This window comes from Tinamus guttatus, unplaced genomic scaffold (genome assembly GCF_059628265.1).
Source record: "Tinamus guttatus ecotype Peru unplaced genomic scaffold, ASM5962826v1 Tinamus_guttatus_pri_ptg000327l, whole genome shotgun sequence".
NCBI classification, from domain to species: domain Eukaryota; kingdom Metazoa; phylum Chordata; class Aves; order Tinamiformes; family Tinamidae; genus Tinamus; species Tinamus guttatus.
Window position 1 is genome coordinate 5,094,092 of NW_028288861.1, and position 24,152 is coordinate 5,118,243.

General features: G+C 37.4%; 1 protein-coding gene across 2 annotated transcripts in view; it reads left to right on the plus strand.

Moving 5' to 3' along the window:
- The window catches only part of AKAP6 (A-kinase anchoring protein 6), a 203,735-nt gene that overhangs the window by 132,373 nt on the left and 47,210 nt on the right, over window positions 1-24,152 (plus strand). For both annotated transcript variants that reach the window (XM_088529284.1, XM_088529285.1), the window contains exon 8: window positions 678-798. In XM_088529284.1, the coding sequence (XP_088385410.1) occupies window positions 678-798 (121 nt within the window). The remainder of the gene's footprint in view (window positions 1-677; window positions 799-24,152) is intronic.

The window sequence follows — 24,152 nt, forward strand, 5'->3', positions numbered from 1 at the left end:
TCCTTATTCTAATGATTTATTTTGTTGAAAACCGTAGTGATCCTCCTTTGAATTTTAATGATTGCTGGCTATTCAAGGATTCATTGTTTTGACTTCCTGTCCTTACCTTTGTTTCTTACATGTCTGTAGGGAACACCTGTCTAATACTGTATCTGGCCTTAGTTCTCACTGGCTTACCATATTCACTCAAGCCTATCTTAAGGCGTTAAGTTGAAATGCTACCTACTCATCCATGAAAATAAATGTAGGATATTTACAGAGATGGGCAGATAGACAGCAGAGGGACGGCTGAATGGATTGAGTCATTTTGCTATGAAAGTAATATTTTTATATGAATTTTATCAAAATGCTTGTTGCAAAGTTTGCTCAATATAAAGTCAGCACTTTAAAAACCATTAAACAGCATTATCTATGGGGGATTCCTATTTTAAAATTTTTGAAGCAAATGTGGTATGCCAGCAGTTGTCAGGATCTAGCATCAGCCGCTGAATTTAGGTCATGGCGCTGGCTTAAATTGGATTTCAGTTTTCATTTCAATCCACTCTGTATAAATACAGGACGTCTCTTTAGAAATAGAACTAGGAACATCATGAGTTTTCAAGAATATATTATTCTAATACAAGATTTTAACAACTACACTGTATTTATGCATAATACATTTTGTTCCTTATCTACAGCCTTTTGGACTTTGATTCCGAATACCAGGAGCTCTGGGATTGGCTGATTGACATGGAATCCATCGTGATGGACAGCCATGACCTGATGATGTCAGAGGAGCAGCAGCAGCATCTTTACAAGGTTAGCGCTACCGTTACTGCCTTTACCTAGCTATAGAAGATCTGATTAGCTTGACAAGTCTTTCTCTCACAGGATATCTCTGCGTTCATTGTATGTATCATGGTGTCTATTAGAATTCCCTTCCCTGTCCCCAACCTCATTTCCATCCCCTGTGCGCTGACAGCCTGCACCGACATCATAATTGCAAGAAAGTTCCCTTTATCACATTCTATTTGGCGTAATTCTATAGAAGGACAAAGATTTGTCTTCAAGATGAATAGAAATAAATGAAACTGCATTAATAAATAGACTGAAACAAAATGAAGGAAAAAAAGGAAATGGTTGCATTTAACAAAATGTGTTTTGATTGGAGCTTTCAGCTGGATTTTTATCCACCTTTCAGTCCTCTTCTGGGAAGAAAGAAATTTGCCTTGATTTTTGGTTTGCCGCTGCCTGAATACAGGACTCTTCCAATTTAATTTTTATTAGTTATACATAAAGCAGACATTGTCATGTTAAGTCAATAGACTTGCTTGTGATTTCAGCAAAATGATTTTGAAATGCATATTGATTGCAGGGTCTTCGTCTAACATATAGATGTTCCATTTCCCTTGTTTGTCATAGCAGGTTTAGCCCAGAAGCTTTATCACTTTTTAGCTAGTGAATACTTTCAAGAAGTTCCCCGAAACACGTGATTCGATCTTAGAGGTACTTCAGGCTTCCCTGTGTGTCCAAGAAGCTGTAGTCTGTGCATAAAGGGTGCGGGAGAAGGGGAGGAGGGGCTTTCCGCAGAAATATCGGGCTGCAGTAAATCTTCCTCATTTAGGCAATTTTTATTGGAGTAATTCTGACAGTTGTCATCCTTGAATTGCTTTGAGCATATGGCATATTTCAAAGAGCAGATTGTGAATCATAAAAAATAAAATTAATAACTAACCACAGAATCAGCAACAGTATAATGACGAGAAACAACTACCCTCTAGCTTTTTTTTAATTTCTTATCGAATAAGTGGTACATTCAAGGTCAAATAGAAGTTGTTTTCTTTCTTCTGTGGTTGAAAGATTTGATAATTTATTAAATATAATTTACTTTTTTTGTAGTTTTGGCAACCTAATTTCTTGATGCTCTTCATACATTTTATACTCTCTAATGTCAGTCCTTTTATTTAAAATACCTGGTGGGGAGGTTGTCAAAGGTCTTAAAATATTTTTAAAAATAGAAAATGTGTTTCAGATCCAGCATACTGTAGGCTGCAAGCAAGTTTAATTCAGTGGCCTCCATTTCTTCTTTGTCAGGCACTTCATAAAGATAATAATATCTTTTTTTATATATAACTCATTTAAATACATGACATACTTAATCACATATTAACTGTTCTGGCCCTGGTTAGACTCAGGATAAACACTGTTAGAAATGCATAAAAATTTTCTTTTGAATCCAGAATAAAATGTTATAGTAATGCTTGTCTATATCAGACCACTTTGTACCATGCATGGTCTAACTATTAGGTTCAGTTCTATAAGAAAAAAAATCAACAAATGTAAATCAGATTTTAAGAGAACAAGCCACCCGCCAAAATGAAAAGGACTAAAGCTTTAGCAGCCAGCCCAAATAATTTAAACTGCTAGAAATTTGGAGTTTGGTTAAGAGATGACTGAGGAGTGACCATAAAGTGGGATGAGTAATTGCAGATGGTATACAAAACTGGAATGAATGGCTGTTTAAAGGCTATATCTATTAGCCTTAAAAAAAAAAACTCTCAAAGAAATGTTGAAAGCCCTATAATTTCAAACCTTTTAACATAGACAAAAGGAAACATGAGCAAATGTAACTGAGGCAACAGTCTTGCACTGGCAATGGAAAAAATAGATAAATCGCTAGGTTTTTATCATCCTTAATTTCAGACATTCAAGGAAAAAAAAAAAAGCAGGGGGAGGGGAATCATGTCTTTAAAACAGTATTAACAGTATTAATAGTTCCCGCAAACTAGCCTAGTACACCTTTCTTCTGGTCCACAGTGACACCTCATTATTTCAGGAGATCCTAGAGCCTAGCTGGTCTGCTTCGCGCTGGCAGCTACGTGGCATCAGGGCTGCCTGCACTCCCCAGCGAACAGAGAAGCCACCCTGCTCCATAGGGAGAGAAATCTGTAAAGAGACACCCAAGCGTGTATTAGAAGTCCTCAATGAGGTGGGGTGTTATGAAAACATAGGTCTCGCTTTAGTCATTCTTTATCAGCTACAGCTTCAAATATGAAACTGCTAATTGCACTCTGCTTTTTGGTGGATTCTCCTACACCCACAGATCCCTCTTCTCAGTTATTGAGCTGACAAGTAATTGCACCTCTGAGCCAGCTCAGCAAGCTGCCTCTGCCAGGAAACCTGCTGTGGCATCACTATTACCAACAGTAATCATTGCCCCTAAGGAGTCTGTGGATGGGAAGGAGCTATGATAAAACAGGTGAATCAGAAGGCAAAAGCATACATTAAAGCTGAATAACATAATATATATACACTAAAATTGCATATGGGAAAACAGAATACATTTTCATTGTTAATCTATTTCCCAATGCTCTATTTTCACATTTAGTGTAGATTTAAGTCAACTCTCAGCCTGGTTTTGTTTTGTAATATTCTAGGAGCTTCTTAGTTTTTATTAGGATTTTTATTATCTCTGTTTACCATGATTTTATTTTGCTCATACATGTAAGAGGAATGTATAGCACTATCGTATTTTTTTAAACTCTGAAAATATGTACGCTATCTTTCTCTGACACAAAAGCGGCTAGTGTTGTTGGCTCTTATTTAAAAATTCTTAGATTCAAGGACCAGCTTACAAAAAGAGAAATCTGTTCTTCATTTCCTTGCCGACACTGCCCCTCAGCCCTAAATGACTTCAGCTATCTTGCTGTTAAACTAATGAATTTGAAAATCAGCTAGTGTTTGTTAAAATGGCAGTCAGAGAATGAATAGCTGACAGTTTATTAGTCCTATAATGCTTTATCTATTAACTAAAGAAAAAATAAGTAGGAGCATCTCTATTGTTTTGTGGAATCTCACGTCTTTGTACTGCTCTAATAGCTCAGTTTAATGCCAAATGTATCGTGTTTACTTCATTTTAATCTACTGCATGTGAGTCTGATCTCATAAGCTCTAAGTACATAGAACTTGCATTGACTTCGGCTGGATTCTTATGCCATTACTGGAGGATCAAACCCAAAGAATTTAAACTCTGCTAATTAGTTCTTTAGCAGGAACTTGAGTAATTCTCTACCTTGAATGTTCAAAAATGAAGCACATCAGTATTTATTGGAGCTCTGGAGATTAGAAATGTGTAGAGTAGTTGGAAAAGTTAATGATAATTCCTTCCATTTTCCTCAGAAGATTAATTGCAAAACTTAATTGTGTTAGATTAAAACCCCATTTAAATAAGTACGGTATGATTGTTAAAACTGTTAGGATAGTCAGAATAAAATTAACCAAACATTTTTTAAAATCAAATAAAAGAAATGATATTTTCCTATTTGATTACAAGTAATGCATCGTGTTTGTAATACAGACTGAGAGATCCACGTCTTGCAATACTAAGTCTTCAGCAAAGATGGACTTGATAGTGGGGGGAAAAAAACGTACCACCGTGAAAACTTTGAAAAATTAGTTGATGGGGATTTTGAGCAGGTTAACTACAAGTCGTTTCGTCAAAGGGGAGCCGTTTGCCGTATTAAGAAGCACCCAAACGCACAGCAGAAGCTAAGGATGCCTTTTGAAATATGTTGCCTGTGGAGGGAAAACCCCTCAGCAGGTTTTTTTTGCTTGCCCCCAAATGCCCAGGCTGTGGGGCAGGTGCCGCGGGGTCCTGTGGGCGGCCGTGCTCCGCGGTGCCGCGCGGCCGAGGGGATCAAACAAGCCGTGCTGAAAGTTTGCCTCATTTGCATCACTTCTAGACAGCCCTGTCGTACTCTTTGCTGACAGGAAATCACTGTCTTTGTCACCTTTTTTCAGTGATCTCCTTTTGGCAGAGATTGGCCATGTGACCAGGATTAATCACAACAACAGTTCTGGCTCAGAACTCAATGACATGTTTTGCTCAGCACTTCAATAATGGTGTAGAGGAGTCAGTAGGAAATGACTACATTAATTTCAGAGTGAAAAGATAATTAACACTTAAGGACTAATGCTATAACCTATGGAGCTATTATTCAAATTGAAACTAATTTATTGAAAACTTGGGGGAAAAAATGGCCTTTTTAATGCAACTGCTAAAATAATCTTAGCCAAGTTGCTGGGTTTAAAAAGAAGAGCCAACTATATTTAAAGCAGTAATATAAATACATGAAAACTCCAACATTTGAAACTGGAGGCTGAAGTGTGTAAAGTGCTTCCTCAGATGATGTGAATAGGACACGGGCAAACAAAAGCAGCAGTGTGCTCCGCAAAGGCTGCGCTTCCAGGAGTTTCCTTGGCAACAGAAAGGCAGTTCCAAAAGTAGACAGAACTTTCCTCAGAAAACATACTATTAATAACACCCTTCCGGAACAACTTGGAACAATTTGACTACTTGGCAATAATAATGCCAAGTGTTCTGCAAATTAATCTAACACATAACAGTTATGTTTCTCTCGCCCGTAATTCTCCTGAGCGGGAGGACTGAGCTCTCTCCAGCTAGAGGATACAAACGTGCGAAGCGGTTCCAAATGCTGCTAACATGGAAAGCAGCCTCAAACTAGCCTACGCGGATCAATTAATGTGCTTTGTATCATTTTAACTTGTAAAACAGATTAGTTTAATTGGATTACTTTGTTCCATTTAAAACAAGTCCTGCATACCTACTGAAGCGACATTGTGTTTCAGTCTTTTTTTTTTTCCAAGCCCGTTTTCCATTTAAAGAAAACTTATTAAAAGATTAAAAACCTGGAAAGTGATATATTTGGACAATATGCTTAGAGGATTGGTTAGAGTCTAGAGAACGTCAAGCGTTTTGCCCCTGCGATGGATGTTCTGCAGGCTCTGGGCTGCCTCCTGGCTCTGCAGTGCCCGGGCAGTGCCTGCACAGAGCTGCTAGCAGGACGATGAGCATTGCTCCTGAGGAAGCTCTCGGCATGCTGCAGGATTAAGCTTCTTGTAGGTAGTAGCTGCAAATCTGCTCTGCATGCAGAATTTTTAAATATGTCATCGTTTCTGTGTGAGCCAAGAGAATAAACTAATTTCAGATTTGCCTTGCCAATAGGAATCATTAGGTTTCCACTGAAGGCCGTAAGTTTACTAGACAGGAAGAAGCAGAGTGCTCTACTACCTTGGCTTTTCCTGAATTCTTAGATCTAAAGGTTAAAAGTAATCAATATCTCATTGTGCAGCCTGATAATAAGTAATAACCGCGATGTTGAAATCTAAATGATTGCAGATAGCACTTAGGTGTGTTGACCCGTTTGGGAGTTTTTTTAATTGCAATCAGGCTAGTCATTAAAGCTTGCTAATAAACTTTTAGGCTAGATTGCAAGAATGGCCAACATGTTGAAATATGACTTTAATAGCAAGTTATGCCCCAAAATATGTCCTGCAGAGAAAGCTTATCTGATTAAGCATATGTAATTCCTTCTAGCATTAATACAGAAGTCTTATTTTGCTAAATAGTATCAGTGAAAATAATCCTTAGCAATTGTAAATTGCAGCACCTGTACAGGTCTACACATATGGATTGATTCCTGCCTAGATAGAAATGATTCTTTGACAGTATAATTAAGATATCTTTTAAATTGTCATTATATATAGTAGAAAGACTTTTTTTTTTTTTTTTGCAGAAAACTAAGCTCAGTTTTTGTTCTTGACTAAGTTTGGCAATTTCTTTGTGCTAGGCTGCATTTTTCTTTTGTTTTGTTTTAGGCGAACGAAGTGTTTTGTATGAGAGGTCTCCAAAAATGTCTGATACTCCAAGTAGCAGTAAAAAATAATTATCTGAATGCTACTATAGTATCAACTGAATGAGTTCAGAACCCAGCATAGCAAAGTTCTGTAGTCTCTTATTGCAATGAGTGATGAAATCGCTTAATTTTTTCTGCATAAGTATTTTCCGTTGCACTGGAAAACAGAGTAAAAACTCCTTTATGACACCTACTGTGGCAACCAACTCATTTTTCCGTGGTGCATGTGTTTAACATTGTAATATGATTAAATTTCTTGCTACCTCTGGCAAATTTTATATTTCAAGAAGCGGCAAAGAAAATTATTGTTGGCAAAAAGTCTTATTTAAAGCAGATAAATGTTAGGTTTTAATGTCCTGTATAATTACAACAGGAAAACACTCATTACCATGTCTACAGAATTACAAAGTAAGTCTAGGGAACAGAAGAAGAATATGAACAATATTTTTACATTTTCTTGGTTGCTTCCAAAATATACTTCAAATGTGTACATGCCTTTCTAAGGTAGTGTTTTAATTTCCTTGGAACAGGCTCCCTGTATTTCTGAAAGAAGTGGCTCTATGCATTTCACAAGAGTAAGTGGGTTTCTCCCATTTCTGCCCAGCATGACTTTGAAGATGAACTTCACATTGTAGAAAAGCAGCATTTACTGAGCTTGTAGCAAAAGCCAGTACAGCTTTTGGGAGATTAAAGCAGTGTGTCTAGAATGAAAGAGGCATTCGACTTCAAACAAAAGTAAATGTGTACCACATAACTGTCATCACCATTTCTTACTCCAGCTGCAAAACGTGGACAATTTACAGTCATCACATCAAGCATCTTAGTCAACTCCACATGCTCTGTCTTTGTGTCCTTACTGGTATAAAATGGTGGGATAAGATCCCGAGCACTGAGACCTTAGGAGACTGTCAGTTATTTGGCACTAAAGCAAAGGTCTGACACACTCAGTTACCCTGGTTTGAGTGCATATGCCCTACAGTAAGTTGCCCAAAGTCACTTAAGCATTTTTATTGTTTAAACCAATGCACAGAAACAGGGCCTTAATTCACCCCAAAGAGTAATGAAAATTATCACCCTCATTACTTTCGATGTTCTAGGCCTGCTTAGTGTCCAGGATGGACGGAGCTGAGGGGTTCATTTCAAATATATTAAATTTTCATGTTCTCTAGAGAGCAGATAAGAATAGCTGAAGTATGGCAGCACTCTGGCCTAACCATTGGACCAAGAGTCCTCAGGAAAAAGGTGTCTACAGTGCTACTACATCTGCAGGCAAACAAGGACAAGAATAACGGCCCTGTAATATTCTTCTGACCCCAATCAGAAGAGGCCATATGATGGCCTAAAACATGGGCATGTTCATTGCTCTTAGCACAACCTTCCAAAAATGCACCCTTTTATCTAACAAGTTAGGTTATCTGTGTTTTCTGATTTCCTGACCCACTGGATCACATGTAGACCAGATGTAAACAGTGCAAATCCATGGAGTCATGAGAGCCGCCCACTCTGTGAAGCTAGTATTTAATGTTTACCCTAGGAATGCTGTGCTATATCCATGATATTTGATTTCATCATGGAAGACCTTTTTTAGATGAAACCCAACTTTACTCAGTCCTGATAAACTTGCATTCCCTATATATTCAGCGTATGTATATATAAATGTTAATAAGTAAGTTGCCTGTGAAGTTCATTTTGGAGTAATTGTGTTTGTAGTCCCCTGAAAAGTTATTTTTGCATGCCAAGATGAGGTGACAGTTTTACATTGCACAACTCCATTTTTAATACGCAGTACTAAAAATAGCTGTAGTGTTTTTGCAAACTCTTTCATCTAACAAGGTAAAATATGTGACTGTATTGATCGTAGATGAATTTTATTCATATTGGTCGTGCACAGCTGGTCCAATGGGATCCTGGGGGAGGCTCCAGCCACCTCCTGCAGCCAGCGTGAAAAACGTTTTTGGTGCTTAGTAGCTTTCTGTGGGCACTGGTATTTTAGCATTACTGAGAACTTCCAGTGGTTGTGAACTGTAAAAAACACTTTAATAAGTTGGCTCTGTGGATACGTGCTTTGGGGGAAGGCAGCAGCTGTGCCCCTCACATCTCCTTGTTGCAGAATGAATAGGCGCCATTTCAGCTGAGCACAGCGTGTTCCGGCTGTGCACACCGGTGCAGACCTCAGGGAAAGGTATGGAGAGGTTATAGTTTGATACACTGGGAGAAGGGGTCATTTGTGGAGACTAATTTAGAGTACCAGGGAGCTAAGGAGACTAGCCTCACTAGTCAAGGAGGAAAAGACGTTCCTCTGAAGAGTGATTCAGAGCAGAAGCACAAGTCAAGCACTCTGAAATAGTTTCAGGGGAAACCTTTTCTCTCTTATTTCTCTCTCCACTGATTGTATAGCGAGGTTACAAAGATCAGCCTCACTCACCTAATGTTACCTCTCACTGACTCCCTCAGTTATCATGAAAAGAGGTTCTTTTAGTACCATTGTGTCATGTCTATGCAATATGCCAGTGCAAAACCCTGCTGTGATGCATCCCGAATTTGACAGGCATTACACTGGAGTCTGATCTTCTCTGCTTTACTGATTGATTTTACTTAGAAATGGGAGATGATAGATACAGAAAAGCTGTTAAGAGTTTTTCAGGTGGTAACTTTCTGAAGATGAACATTTGTATTTTTGAACGAGGTGTTGGGGCTGACGCATGTGTTTTTCTGGCTTTCATAAAGGAGGACTGCTATGGGTATTCAAGAACAATAATTTCCAAGATCTCTTACATTTTTGTCATGTGTGAAAAGATTTAATGACCACTATTCGAAGAGAGGTAGTCATATGTTCCTGATAACTTTTTTTGTCGCAAAAGTACATCTACACTGTTTTGTTTATATTTTTTTTGGAAAACTTATCCAATTTAAAAACAAGCTTCATTTTTCTCAAGAAGATCAATAGTCAAATTAGTCAAATTCCTTAGAGAATGAATACAGAAGATGTTAGGTTTCTTTTCTTTTTTTCTTTCTTTTTTTTTTCTTAACACTAGCAGTGGGATTCTTCCCCATTCCCTAAAAGTTTTCAAATTTGTGGATGCGCCTTCCTGCTACTTCTGAGAAGAATATGTGAATGATTGCAGAATTCCATTTCTTTAGACCTTGCAAAAGGCAGGAATCTAACCTTGAGTAATTAATTGAGGAAGGATATTTGAAGAGCTCCAGTTCAGCTGTTTTGTTTTTTAAAGTAAAAACTTCTTTATTTAACTCCAGATCCCAGAAAAAAAAAATAGAAAAACATTCTTTCTGAAAAGATATAGTTTCCTTATTGCTTTGGCAGAGGTCAAAGAAAAATTCCACTTTCAGAACTTCTATATCATTTAGTCTTAAATTATGACTTTCAGGTGTCTGCTTTTTGTTAGCTGTCTAGAAGAATATATAAAACAGAGAGTGAATCATATAATAGTTAGAAATATGTGTATATATAATATATATATATATAAAGGTGAAGAAAATGACCGCTTTTCTCTATGTTTGCCTAGTACGCTGAGCTGTTTCTGTCCATTTCTCCTCTTTCCAACATTAATGACTAAATTATATGGCTGTTTTGTGGCCTTATTTTCTCCTCTGTCCTTAGTTCACAGAGGCTACTAAAAATCAGAATGAATGTGATGAAAAATGTTTGATTCACTTTTAATAGAGAGGAGTTTTTGGGTGTAAAAATGGCTGGAAAACAGTTTATAGCACTTCTGATGTTACTTATATATAAGTTACTAAGCTAAAAATAATAATTGTTTGTAAAGGACATGAATACACACTGCTAAATTTATGGTGTCCGTACAGTTAGAGATAGAGGAGCAGGTTTCAGTGCTGGTGGTGACTATCTGTCTGGAACTAACCAATACTGAAGAATCAATCAAGGGGGTAAATAAAGAGGCAGTTTAATTTTAGAAATATCAAGACTTCTCATGTTATTTCTGTGAGTGTAGCATATGAGATAGGAGACAAAAGTCACATTAGAGAGACCCAAAGGAAGGAAGAGACTGTGATTACTCAGATAGCACAACACACCAAAAATGAAGGTAGATAACAGTGACTCTGAACTCCATGAAAACTAGAACTCTAGACAAAAAAAAAAAAAGGCTTTGCTTTAAGGCAATAGAAACAATGTTTGGGCGTGTAAAAGGAATTGATGAGAATGATAAAAATATTTCTATATAAATAAAAAGCTATAAAAGGGTTGTCTTAATCAAAACCAGGGGCAGCAATGTGAATATGGTATGGAGCCAGGAACTAGAGCACCCATGTGTAACTGGAGACATAAAACATTTCTTAATTGTATCTCTTTCCCAGGATCTCTTGTGAAATGCAGAATTTCAATTCACAGGGAAGACAGTAGAGTGAAACTGATGTAATATATGCTTAGTTACAGTGGCTGAGCTCTCCAGAATAGTGCTAAAAAAGAATCAGGAAAGCGCACACATAAATGTGTATCAAAAGAACCCATGAAGCAGGGTAGGTGCAGATTGATGGAATATGTAGGCATTTTAGTGCAACGTAGGTAGTATAACAGGCAACGTAGAAAGAAAAGTGTTTTTGAAGAAGAGAGCCAGGCAGACAGACTGAATGTTGCAGTTACTGTTAAAATTAATACGGCGTCTGAAGCCATTGAGAACTTAAGGTTTTAATGAAGAAAGAAATATCTGTAATGTGACTTAAGCAGATCTAAAGATTCTCAGTGTCCTGGCAATGCAGAAGGCTGCCAGGCATTCAATTGCTATATTTGCAACTATGCTATTAGATCAATGACTAATTTGATACCAGCTGGATTGTGGAGCCAGCTGCAGCACAACACTGATAAGGAACAAAATTAGGCTGGAGAGATGCAACCAAGCACTGCAGATGTGCAATGAAATCATTATGAGGCCAATGGGCAAATGCAGGCAGTCAGTAAGGAACCTTGAAATAAGAGATGTCATCGCTTAAAGTTTGTAGTAGTTTTCCAAGAATTCTGGAACAAGTGGGCACAGGTCTGCACGCGCTGTGGTTTCAGTTGCAAGGCAGCATTCAAAGCAGTATTTGAAACAGGCAGGACAGTCACTGTGACCCCTCCCGAGCATTCTAGCTGACTATATGTCCTATTTGAAGAAGATGAGCACTTAGATATTAAGTTTAAGGTAGCACAAAACCCCACTTTACCTCCCTAGAGTCCACCAAAACACAGAATTCTGTTAGGTCTAGTAAAAATGCTGAAAAAGGCAAGGTGGCAAAGCAGTGATATACCCACAGACATTCATGCAGAGTGGATGGACGTTCATGCAGAGTGGATGGATGGTCTACTTATGGTTGGGAAATCCTAGAGTAGGCTACAAAATCACTAAACAAAATACTAAAAGCCTGGAGTATATTCTCAGACTCTTTTAGGGCAAAGTGTTCACTGTGTTGTCAAAAAGTACTGGGTTTTGGCATATTGATCTGAAGGAACAACAACAGCCACTGTTTTGCCACGTGCTTTGTCAGATATCCATAGGCTTCTGTGCTCACCAGTCTCAGCCAGCTCCCAGGGCTATTCTGGTCTAACATGAACCAGGCACTAAAGACACTGCTATGCCTCAAGTGGGTAGCTGGCGGCATGCTAAACATAGGAAACAGAAATGTCAGGGAAGAGGCAATCCATCAGCAACTCTTCAACAGATACCTGGAGAGAGTGTGAAGCTAAATGCAGAAAATTTGAAATAATCCAAGTCTCTTGTGGGTGGCATCTGTTGATTTTTGGGGGACTTTACTGTTGGCCTTGAGAAACCGTGAAAGATGCAGAGCACTTGACAGAAGAACCTAGTCATCACAGAGACAAACAGTAATTATTACAATTTTTTTGTTCACCTTACAGAAGGACCTTGAGATAGTCCAGATAGAGTGATTTATAAAACAGCAAAAGAACAAAGAATAAATAAAAGAGCAAAGAAAATTGGAAGCAAGATATCAGTCCTTGAATAGTGCAGTTATTTCAAGCCTTTAGAGCTATGGTCTTCTACTTTGGAAAAGTGGAGCTCGCTTCTACAGATTTCCAGAGCTTTGGAGAATGCCCTAGTGATAGAGAGCTCCTACAGCAGCTCCTACGTCAGTTTTTCCTACGTTGCAGTAGAAATAGTGATAGAAATGTAAGCAGGCGAAGGTAAGAATGAAGATGGCAATCCTTCCCACAGAGATCTCCTGAAGGTTCCCAGTGACAGCTGGCAACTACACAATAGAGAAAGCTGCAAACTGATTTGCTACCTAAGAGTGATTTAATTGTTGGATTAATCTAAAGATGAGAGAAGCATTATAGGTAGTAAGTTAAAACTGTCCTTCCTTTACTTTCCTGTATATGTGAAAATGGTAGGTCATGAAAGTCCCCCACACTGGACCTTCTACGCATACATAAGACTTAGTTGACATACAGAGATGTGCAAGCTGCCTCTCGGAGGAGTGGGGCCTCCTGGATCCCAGCAAGAGGTGGGAATCAGTGCTCTGCCCAGGCAGAATACTGTGCATCAGCTCATCCGTGGTATCTTATTTTGGCCAAGCAGTAGCTTCTAGCCCTGGTTTCTGATCTTGTAGGAACCAGAAATTACTTACTGTAGATGCAAAGTAAAGAAGCTGGAGTTACTTAAAGATAATTATGTCCATTTAGTCCATTTTTTGTAAGAAACATCTCTATACATATTTCTTTTCTGACAGCACATGTGCTAAATAAGTGAGCTTTGTTGTTGCTGACCTGTTTCAGTGTAAATCAGTGTATTAAAACGTTAAGCAACAAAATGGGCATTTTAGGGAAAATGTCTCTATTTGGTGCACATTAATTAATTAAGAATTGGTGCTCAACTCTGCCTGTTAGCAGCCAGATTCCTAGAGGGGAAGAAGCAGCTGGTCAAGGAAGGTGACAGCAAGCACTGTTGTTCATTGAGGAGGCAGGTGAGATGTGAAGAGCTTTTGCATCTCTTTTAAAAAGAATGTGTCCCCTGGCTATATCTTGTCTCAGCAGCAGAATGTTCTCAATGAATGAAACAGATCCTCTTTAGGGCCATGATAAGCCAGAGGTGGATTTTGGTGCTGAGGCAGCGTGCTGAGATGATACTTAACATTTTGTGGTTTGTCCCTGCATTTTTAAGCAGTGAGCAAATAGATTCCCTGCTCTTCACCCAGGTGAATTCAAGCCAGAGAATTTCTCTTCTACCAATTTCCTGTTTCTCTCTCCTCTGGCCAGGCCAGTCTGTGAAAATATTCAGGCATAATAACTCACACATCATTTAAAAGCTGCTGTGTTCGTGAGTGCCTGTGCAAATCTCTTCACTATCTGAGTACCTCCAAATGGGAAAACCTGGTGCAATGGGAGATCTTCACATGATTTAGGCACTTGGTTTGCTTAAAATCATCAGATTGTTTCAATCATGCGTATGATTTGATTATAAATTTGATATGGAGATCTTATGAGAAGAGACTTCTCCATTGACATTGATGATTTTGTAAGACTAAAAATAGTGCAGAACACCTAATATTTTCAGTGACATGCATAGTGCTCTTTGCTCCTCCCTCCTGAAGCAGATGCTCCCAGAGATTGCTCATCAGAGCAACCCTTAGAGATTGATCAGAGCAACCCTTAGAGATTGATGCGTCTTTCATATCAATTCTTGTTATAGCTGTAACTTCTGGTTTGCTGGCATTATCTGGCTGAGGCCAGAATTTACTACCCCAGTGCTAAAGTTTTTACCACTGGCAGATTCTGACTTAATAAGTCTCAAAACCTCATTTATTGTGCTAGTTTTCAAGTCAGCCTCCCATTTTCAGGTCCTCAGTTGACAGACATCCCGCAGCTGATGATCCTTCCAAAGTTGTGGCCTTAACTCCTCTGTTCAGACATCTCAGCTGCTTGTTACTAGTCCCCAGTTATCTTGCATTTCATGTTCACTACTTTTTTTTGAGCCTGAGTGTGCAGGATCAACAACAGCTTGTACCTGTTTTGATTGTTCTGTATAGCTGTAAGGTATCAAGGTGCAGATTTAGAGACCAAATTGTCTCAGTTCCTAAGGTCCTTTAAAGCAATGCACTGAGTAACACATTTCTAAATAGCTCTAAGTAGCGTTCAGACTTCCTAGTAGTGCCTGGTAAAGACTTGTGTCCATATTTATGCAGGGAATGGAGAGGTAGGCTGTGACAAGCTGACCTGTTGTGAAACCTTCTTTTACAAAAACATCATGGGAAAAGCTGGGGAAATTAATTACAGTTTATTTTTAGCCCAGCCAGCCATTTATGGTCAGCAGTCCCTGATGTCCCGAGATAAGCTAAGGCAAGCCTCTCCTGTCTATATCTTTGCCCTACCTTCAGTGGGTTTTAACTGATTGTTTTCATGAAATTCTTCCATGTTTATCTTTTCTTCCTATGATCCTCTAATTTTCTTAGTCTAAAATGGATAATTAGCGTATTTGACCACCAGGTGGCCTACTACACTGTATTGTTCATCATCTGCCCTAACACACGTCTTGAGGCGGGTGTGCAATAGTATTTATTAAAACTTCTGTTGTTCAATGACGTTATTCTGTGAGTGCAACAGTGTGGCATTTGTAATGGTAAGTTTCCTCTGTTGTGCCAGACAAATGTAAATGTATTCGTGCTAATGGGACTTTTTCAGGCCTAGCTATGAAAGGTTGCGAAATTGAAAACATATATTATGTTATTAAAGATTTTTGCATGGTTTAAAAATTCAAGCCTTTTTCTTAAGTGCTTAATGGCTTTGCCAAAGGACAGTTAACTTCTGCCTCCTCTGTTTCTTCAACACTTTATTAAAGTGGTAAAGAAAAAAAATCAATGCAGTGGCAATTCTGCAAAAGTCAGTGCCTAATGCCAATCAGTAGCGTGCTGGAAAAATTACCTTTATTAGGGTTAATGTGGTGCTAGGCTAGTCTCTTAATGTACAGAAGCTCTATGGCCTGTTTTGAAATATGTATTCATAGCTTAATTTTTTTTGAATTGAAGTTTGGCAGCAACGTATTATACCTCTAGCATAGAACCTAAAGGAATAATCTAAAATAGTTAAGATTAAGATACAGATTTGATGGAAGTAATCTAGTACTGTTAACAACATAAAGAATTCAAAAAAGTGCTCTTTTTGTTATATAGTTATCATTAATTATAAAATGATTTTTAAACTACGAAATATGTGATGAAGTAAAACCACTTTATTTATGTGTGAATGAAGGGCAGAGAGCACCTCATTCATGAGGTCCTGCCACTATAAGAATAGCCAATTATTTTATCCCGATATTCTTACAGAATGTCATCTTTAAAAAAAAATTTCAAAAAGCTCTGAATCCACCAGTGAGGCTTCCTCTCTCACTTTGTGTTTCTTTTTTTATTTTCCTTCTTTATTAAGAATATCTAAATTCTCTCAATAGTCATTTAAGTATAATAAATATCTATTAACTAGGCAGGGAACAGTTAAAGTTGAAGACATCAGCACAGGTTACTTTAAGCATTTAGCTTAATTGTTGCAGATCTTTCCAATTACTATTTGAACTGCCACACAGTTATCGTGACATGCATGGTTACCAGGATTAGCTGTCTACAAAAGCAGGACCAGACTGCCTTGAGAGAATGCCAGGAAGAAAAATTCGTATGTCTTCACTAGTGTTCTCTACAGCTGAATTACATTCAAAATTTCCTGAATTTTGCTTCATATTACTTCAGTACTGGTTTTATGCCCTGATATTTCCTACTGCTGTGGTCCTTTCAAGTATTTTCTCTCTCAAATGTATGCATACCTGTTCCAATTATTTGAGACATGCCCTTTGCATTTCTTCCTGTAGAATTCAGATATTAAAATACTGATAATATGCCAGTCTCTAAAGGCACTGATGTTGAACTTCTTACATAGTGTTGAATATTGATGTTATAGCTACCAGTTTATCAGACTGCTTAGGGCAAGAAGATTAGCATTTCAACAATGGAGGCCACATAAATTGAGATGAACTTGTGTTTTATTTTCTAGAAATCTATCTGTACAGTAGCGTCTATACAGATTTTAATTACTGTAAGACAGGTTCTATTAACGAACAGGTAGGCTGTACATCAGGACTTCAGAGAAGCTCATTACAAAATGCTAAACAGAAAGGGGTAGATTCTTGCTCTGTCAAGATCACGTTCAACTTTATAATTTCCAAAGTGAATCTAGAGCAGTCAGCAATATGTACTAAAAATACTAGATAGCAATGAATATTTCAGCCACAAGGAGAGCATTTTGCCTGCTACTATGACCTTTTTCTTGTCCTCACCATCCTCTTTTTCAGCATGAGCAGGGGCAGAAAAAATTATAAATTGAAGTAGGAGAGCCAAACAACTAAAAGCCAAAAAGTCAGTTTAGGCAGAATTGCCTGTAAGTGCAGTTAAATCCAAATCCATTATTTTTCATTTATATCAGGGCCAGATTGTTGAAAATTGGCTTCCTGACAGCCCTAGGAAGAATTGAGCCATAAGAATGTCTAAACTATTGATACTTGAGTTCATAAGCCTCTGCAAAATTGTCCTGCAACTCTATATTCTGATTCCCTATGTTGTAATACTAGAAACACCAAAAAGAATTAATCAGAGATCAGTGCAAGTCATCTGGTTTCATGTTTGAATCTTGCAGTAACGTCATGCTTTGCACAGACATTCAAGCTATTGGCAAAAGTATAAGAAGATAAAACAGCTGGAAGTTAAAATTAAACAAATTCAAAGTAGAAACAAGCCATACAATTTCTAATAGTGAAGGAAGCTGGTTAGTTATCTTTTTAACAAGGAATGTTATGAATTTTCCATATTTTGCATCTTTTAATCAGGGCTAAATGCAATCCTGAAAGATCTCTTCTAAGCCAGGAAGTTTTATACAGGTGAAAAGGTGAGACTGCAAGGCTTATTTTATACAGGTTAGCATAGATTGTCACAATTCCAGGGACTTCAGACCTGTGAATTAACGTAAGTTTTGTCAGAGGATATTTTGGCAGAATGCCATTTGAGATAAGAACAAGTTTTCAGCTTTCCCCATGTCAGCAAGTAAGAGAGTTCACATTTAGTAGCAGCATAAATCCTTAGAAAGTTACCTGAAATCAGAGCCACAGACAGAAATAGGAAACATTTCTTTCATTTCTGTTTCACAAGTTGTTGTTTGGGAGACAAAATGAATTCAGTGTCACCTCATTCATGTACATTTTAAAGGTAATTATTACTATTATTTTTTAAATAACTTGTACTCTTAGAAGTTTTGTAGTACTAAGAGTTTAGAGATGTGGTATGACTAAAATGAATCACAGATACAATAATTTATTTTACTCTCAGTCTAGTAGAAAGCAATGGTAATTAGTTTTAAGCTCAGCCACGCTGGACTGTGTTCAGTTGAACAGAAAACTGGAATGGATCTGAAAAGATTTTTGTTCCCGCTTCAGAAATCCTTGTGACCCTGGACGCTTAGTCCTTCCGTATCTCAGTTTCCCATTTTAAATTGCGAATCATATTTCTCCAGTTCACAGGACTGTTGCAAACTTGCAGCTATTTGGAGTTTAGGAAGAGCAAAGAGTCTGCCTGTAACAGACTGCAGTAGACACCCCTAGTGATGGCACTCTGCAAAAAGCTAAACGCTAAACGCCTCTCCTAGGCAGAGCAGCATTTTGAGATCCTGAGAGACAGGTTTTGAGCATGTCCAGGAGTGCTTAGTTCCTAACTCTTCTGGACAGAAATTCATAACTATGTTCAGAAGCATCTCATTTCCATCACATCACAAAATAAGAATTTTTTTTTGTTTAGGTCTTGTTTATTTTAAGTTGTATAAAAAGTAAAATATTATTACCTTCTGAGAGTCCAGTTTTAGAAACGATTTTTAATCCATTCAGTCCTTGAAGTCTTAATTTTCTAAGGCACTGAAGGTTAAAATAATCATAATTTATCACGTCTTTTGAAACAAGGGGTATGCTAATATCCTTTACCTATTATTCCGCAAATATAAGGGTGGTGGTAGCTGTTCTAGAATTGAAATACATCTTGGAAGCAGTTACTCCATCTGCAAGGCAGCCGGACTCTTACTAGAAATCCTCTTGGACTTAACATTACGCTGAGTTGCATAACAGTGAGGAAGAGAAAAGTATCCGTGTTAAATGCCCGTGAGTCCTTTAGGGCGTTTTCAGTCATCTTTATATGCTTAGTTTGTTTTAGGGGCTACCGAACTTCACATCAGTAAGGGGAAAATGATCACTACAGCAGAAATCGCTATTAAAACTGTTAATACCCTACAAAAATGAAGTGTTTTCTTCCACATGAAAATAATTCATTGAAATTTGTGAGGTGTACAACTTCTTGCCAACATTTCTAATTTAAAACATTATCTGTTTGAGGAAAACATATGTTAGAAATTTTTAATTCAGTGATAGGAAAGGCACTAATGAAATATGCATGTATGAATTTTGTATCGCATAAGTTTCTTCTTTCTTGAAATGTGATTAAAAGCCAAACATCTGGATTATGTTTAAAAAGCTTGAATTTCCAGTTTTCAGAGAGATTCAATCTATTTTGACACTGTACACTTAGCGTTAACATTTTCAGCATGCTGTTAACATTACTTGGTATTGTAAAAAAGTAAGTCCAGGTTTAACCAAAGTTGGACATTTTAATGGTAAAAATATATTTTTTTAAAATAGCTGGTTTTGTATTCTTCATACAGCTGTAGTTTATGCTGTGTCAGCATTTCCATTATAAATTTGCTCTTGAAAGAGGCTTGTAGTTGATCATATATATATTTTTTTAACTTGAGGGTAGCTTTTCTTTTTTTATAAAATACTTAATTTTTCTCGAATAGTAGGAAATAAAAACTGGACATAGAATTCTTAACAGTTTTCAAAATCCGTCTTAAAATAGGATTAGCCCACTGTTAACACAGATAAGGACGTTGGGATGGAAACTTTTACATTTTGTTTTAATAAGAAACTAATTTGTACTAGGAAAGTGCATAGTTGTTCACCGTTACGTCTCTTCAAGTGTTCGGTATATGTCTGTCTGGAGATGATACTGAGTAATTAGCTATATAAATTTCTTTTTAAGGTGCTTTAAAAATAGTTTGGATGCTGTACATTTTAATTGCATTCCAGTAGGAAAAATTATGATGGTTAGCATGTTTGAGATAGCCAGTGAAGAGGTTTTAGCACTCCTTGTGGACCTGCTGGGTGTGTCAACTTTGACATAACTCAAGTGAAATTGTAAGGAAAAAAAACAGAGCACAGTATAGAAACTATTAGCTTTGACTTAATATAGTACAGTATGTGCAAGTAAAATAAAACTGATATTTTTCATTATAACTTTGGGGAAATTTTAGAAGCTTGCAGTCAGTATCAGATTTTTAGCCCTTGTGATCAGTACTTACATGGGCTTTCTAACCAGTGCAATTTCTCCTGTATAGAAAAACTTCCCATATTTCAAACACCTTGGTGTTACCCTAGATACTGCAGATGATGAGAACTCGGATCCCCATATTCTGAGTTTTTTTTTCCTAGCTGATGAGACACAGTAGCGTGACATTACAGGAGTCATATTGTCTTGAGCGGAAGGATATTGGAGCCATCAGGGACCGAGAACTCCTTGTGGATTCTCCAGGTCTTCAGCTGAGACCCTGCGTTTCTGGCCATGTCCATCTGAAGATTTCTGGATTCAGTCTGGCTCTTTCAGTGGGGAGTTTCTTCTTCCTTGAAACAATATAGGAAATAGGAGAAAAGAAGAACTGTGAGAATTTTAACCGTCAAGCATGTCCCAGTAGATATTGCTAGAAGAAAGGATAATTTATTTGTCACTTCTCAGTCAGACTTCACCCACAAGAGGCTGCTACTGACCACTATTAGCATTCTGACTAAGAATGGAAGGACGACTTCCAAAGAGATACTCTGTGAGAGATAAATGCAAAGAGGCATCCATTTCAAAATAAAATGATGCCTGTAATACACAGTCTGACAGTAGTAGGTGCATTTGGAATTAAATCTTTGTATAGAAGAATTCCAATTTTATGTTTCATGCATACTGCAAAACTGGGCACAGCTTAACAGAAGGGAGAATGAGTTGAAATCTTCAGTTCATAAATGTGTTTTTTGGTTACTTTCCTCAAAGTCACCATAATATTGTAATGTTGTATTTTATTTTCTAAAAATGTAGCTGTGTTGGATTCAGTAAAGTCAGCATTTCAGAATATTATACCAGGGAGATGTGCAACTTCACCTTTTTATTTCCAGAGCAAACACTTTCTCTTCCATCAAGTATATTTTCTAGTCAGAAATGGGCTAATTACCATCTACACCAGTATTTGGAAATCCTCCTTACTTTGTGTTTTTTCCTCAGTAAATATGCACGTGCACTAATCCCAATATATAGTAGATACTACGTCTTGAGGAACACTCTTTTTGTCTTACATCAATACTTTTCAAGGCAACTAAAAATGTAAATAAGCTAAATCTAAATTTGGTGTTTAAGCATATCTATAGGTTGCATCAATATTGGTCTGTGGGGAAAGTTGCACTTCTTGTGCAAGGTGTGAAATGAAAAAAAAAAATCAAAACTATAATAGAAAGAGTGTTGTTGTTGCAAGCAGTGCAGGGGATTTTAGAAATTCCTTGGTACATCATCAGCCAAAGATCTCACTTAAATACACAATATACCTGATTGATCAAGACACTGTTATAACTCGAAGTACATCAACTCTGTGGTTGTCTCTGAACTGCACGGTAACCTGTGTGGTGGGACCGTGTTCTAGTAGCATCTGCCACAGTTGGTCTTCATTTATACATAGGCCACCATTTATACATCTAATGGAATCTTATGCACCTGATGCTTGATTACTGTTGCTGTTGGGATATAAACTGCTGTATTTTGGCTATATGTTCTTAGCGATTTAATTATATTTAAAATCTGGTTAATAGTGTAGTAAATAACTGGTATTGCTACAAAATTGCATTCTGAGGGTAATGGGATTGAATTTCAACACAAGTTGACACTCAATTAAAATTTCCATATATCTAGTGAATTAGCCAGTTCTTGGCTGCTGTATTAGGGGGGATGTCTTCCTGCTTAACTGAACACTGAACAAGACAGGCAAAGTGCATAATAAAGCCAAATCAAGACTTAATATACCCCCTCAATTTTTTATTGTTTGCATCAAGTAGTAAGCTTGAAGAACAAACTCAGGATGTGGCATGCAGTTGAAAAAAAAATCTGTATTTAAATGCAATTCCTCTATATTTATAGTAATGAAATGGAAAAAGAAGAGAAGCCCTTAAAACTTCTTACTGAATTACAGCCATCAGCCAGTAGATCCATGGGGCTTGTTCGGCTAAAAGCCACAACAGACTTTGTAATGCAGTGATGTAATCTTGGCTTTGTGTCATTTATATTCAACCTAAAAAAACAATTTTCCTGAATAGACAGGCTGACAACAATATTGTTCAGTGTTGGTTTTTATCTGGATTGTTTCCAAATGGTTGATATGCCTCCGCAGTAACACACCATGCCTGCTGAAGTTTTTACTCTGAATTCCTAAGTTTCGCCTTTTTCTTGTATTTTATTTTGCCTCTAAAGTCCCAGTTATGTTTGTGAAACTAACCAGCTTGGCCACAAAATTAGGATGTATCTTGCAGAGTGCATTCATTTTACTTTTTGCATATTTTTCCTGAGGTCATGTCAAGGTTAGTTTGAATTCCATCCTACATTAAGACTTCTTTCACAGCTATTTAGCTCTGCAGCCTACTCCCCGCTGGGGTCTGCCCCTTGGGCACGTCAAAGCTTCAGACCTGACAAATCACACACAGATGAAGCTGTACAGTTTTTTAAACAGTTTCATCAGTAACGTTTTTTTTTTCTTTACACTATACTTTTTTTTTTCTTCTTCACTGGAGTTTATTCTCTGAATTGCAATATCCCAAAGACTGATTTCCATATAGAAAATTCCCTTTTGCAGCCCAGTTGTAGAAGAGAAATGGCGTTGTACGGGACACGCCACTCCGAGACTTCCAGAAACTGGGAGTGTTGAGGATGCTCTTAATTAGAAACAAGGAGCTATAAGCTCCTAGTCTAGTAACTGTAATTGTATTGCTAACATCTATTTGCACAGAAGAGCCTAAAACTACAAAGGCTGAAAAATATTCCAAATTTATCCTCCATATTGTGAACCCGTTAGTTATACAGGAGAGCTGTTAGTTGCTCACAGGAACAAACTTTCTGTCATCTCTGGGACTACTCAGAGGAGTAAATGTTCATCGGTGTCAAGAAATGAGTCTGTGCTTTAGCAGCAATCCTTATGGGACTTGAGAAATTTTAAGTGGGTGTATATGTGTACATATATAATTAGCTTCACAACTATATACAAGGCTTTCACCACCTACATTTATGCACAAACATGCACCCCCCACGTATATGTGAGAAAGCAGTTTTGAGTGTAGATTGCAGCTTGCAGGTGAAAATAGATTTTCTAAAATTCTGAGCTGTAAAATGCTGTCTGCGTTTTAGTGTTTTGTGAAACTAATGGTGCAACACCATTTCCCGTTTAATTGATGAAGTTAAAATGCTTGGCTGCTAATGAGTGTATTAGCAAACAATATACCCTTAACAAGCTTAAGCAGCTCAGGATTTTAAAAAGCAGCTTACTGTCCTCCTCATTTTTATAAGACAAAATGTACTGCCTTCTACAAATTGCTTGATCGACTGATGAAGTACTATAATTATAGTTGTATTGCAGTTTTGACAAAGCCACAATAACAGATTGTAGTTTAGTCCCCACTCTAGGCACACAACTCTTTGCATTACAAAACCCAGTTTTACTGGTCTAATTCTTACTGAGAACAAAAGGCACCTGGAGATGTTAACTATATGCTAAAAGAAAACTTGGAATCTAGGCAATAATAATATTGAAGCATGACTTTTCTTCTTGCAGTTAGTTCATTGGGAATGGTATCTAATGAAGAGTTGTCTAAAGGCTTGCTTATTTGGAACTAATTAAAGACAGATATCCTAAATAGAAAAAGGATCATGGGAATTACATTAGGTGTCTGGAGACTTGTTATTCTTTTGGTACTCTGAGTAGATTGTGGAAGTTGTTAGGGATTCGAGAAATAAGGGGAGCTAATAAAAAGTTCTATTTTTTCTGGTTATTGGCCAACTATTGTATTTTTGTTTGCAATAAGATTTGTGCCAACAGGCTAGAGGCTTGAATAAAACATTTAAACATTTGTGCATTAACACATTATGGTGAAAAGAGAGTCTTGTGCTTTCACTCAGTGCATTTCAGCCTTCAATTAATGTGAAAGCACTACAATGCCTATGCAACTTCTCTTGCCTAGTGGTGCACCATTTATCATTGCAGTTTTACATTGACCTTGACACCCACTTCATTAGAATAAAGATTGTCTACCATTTAGGTTACATTGTTCCTCTGCACAGAGA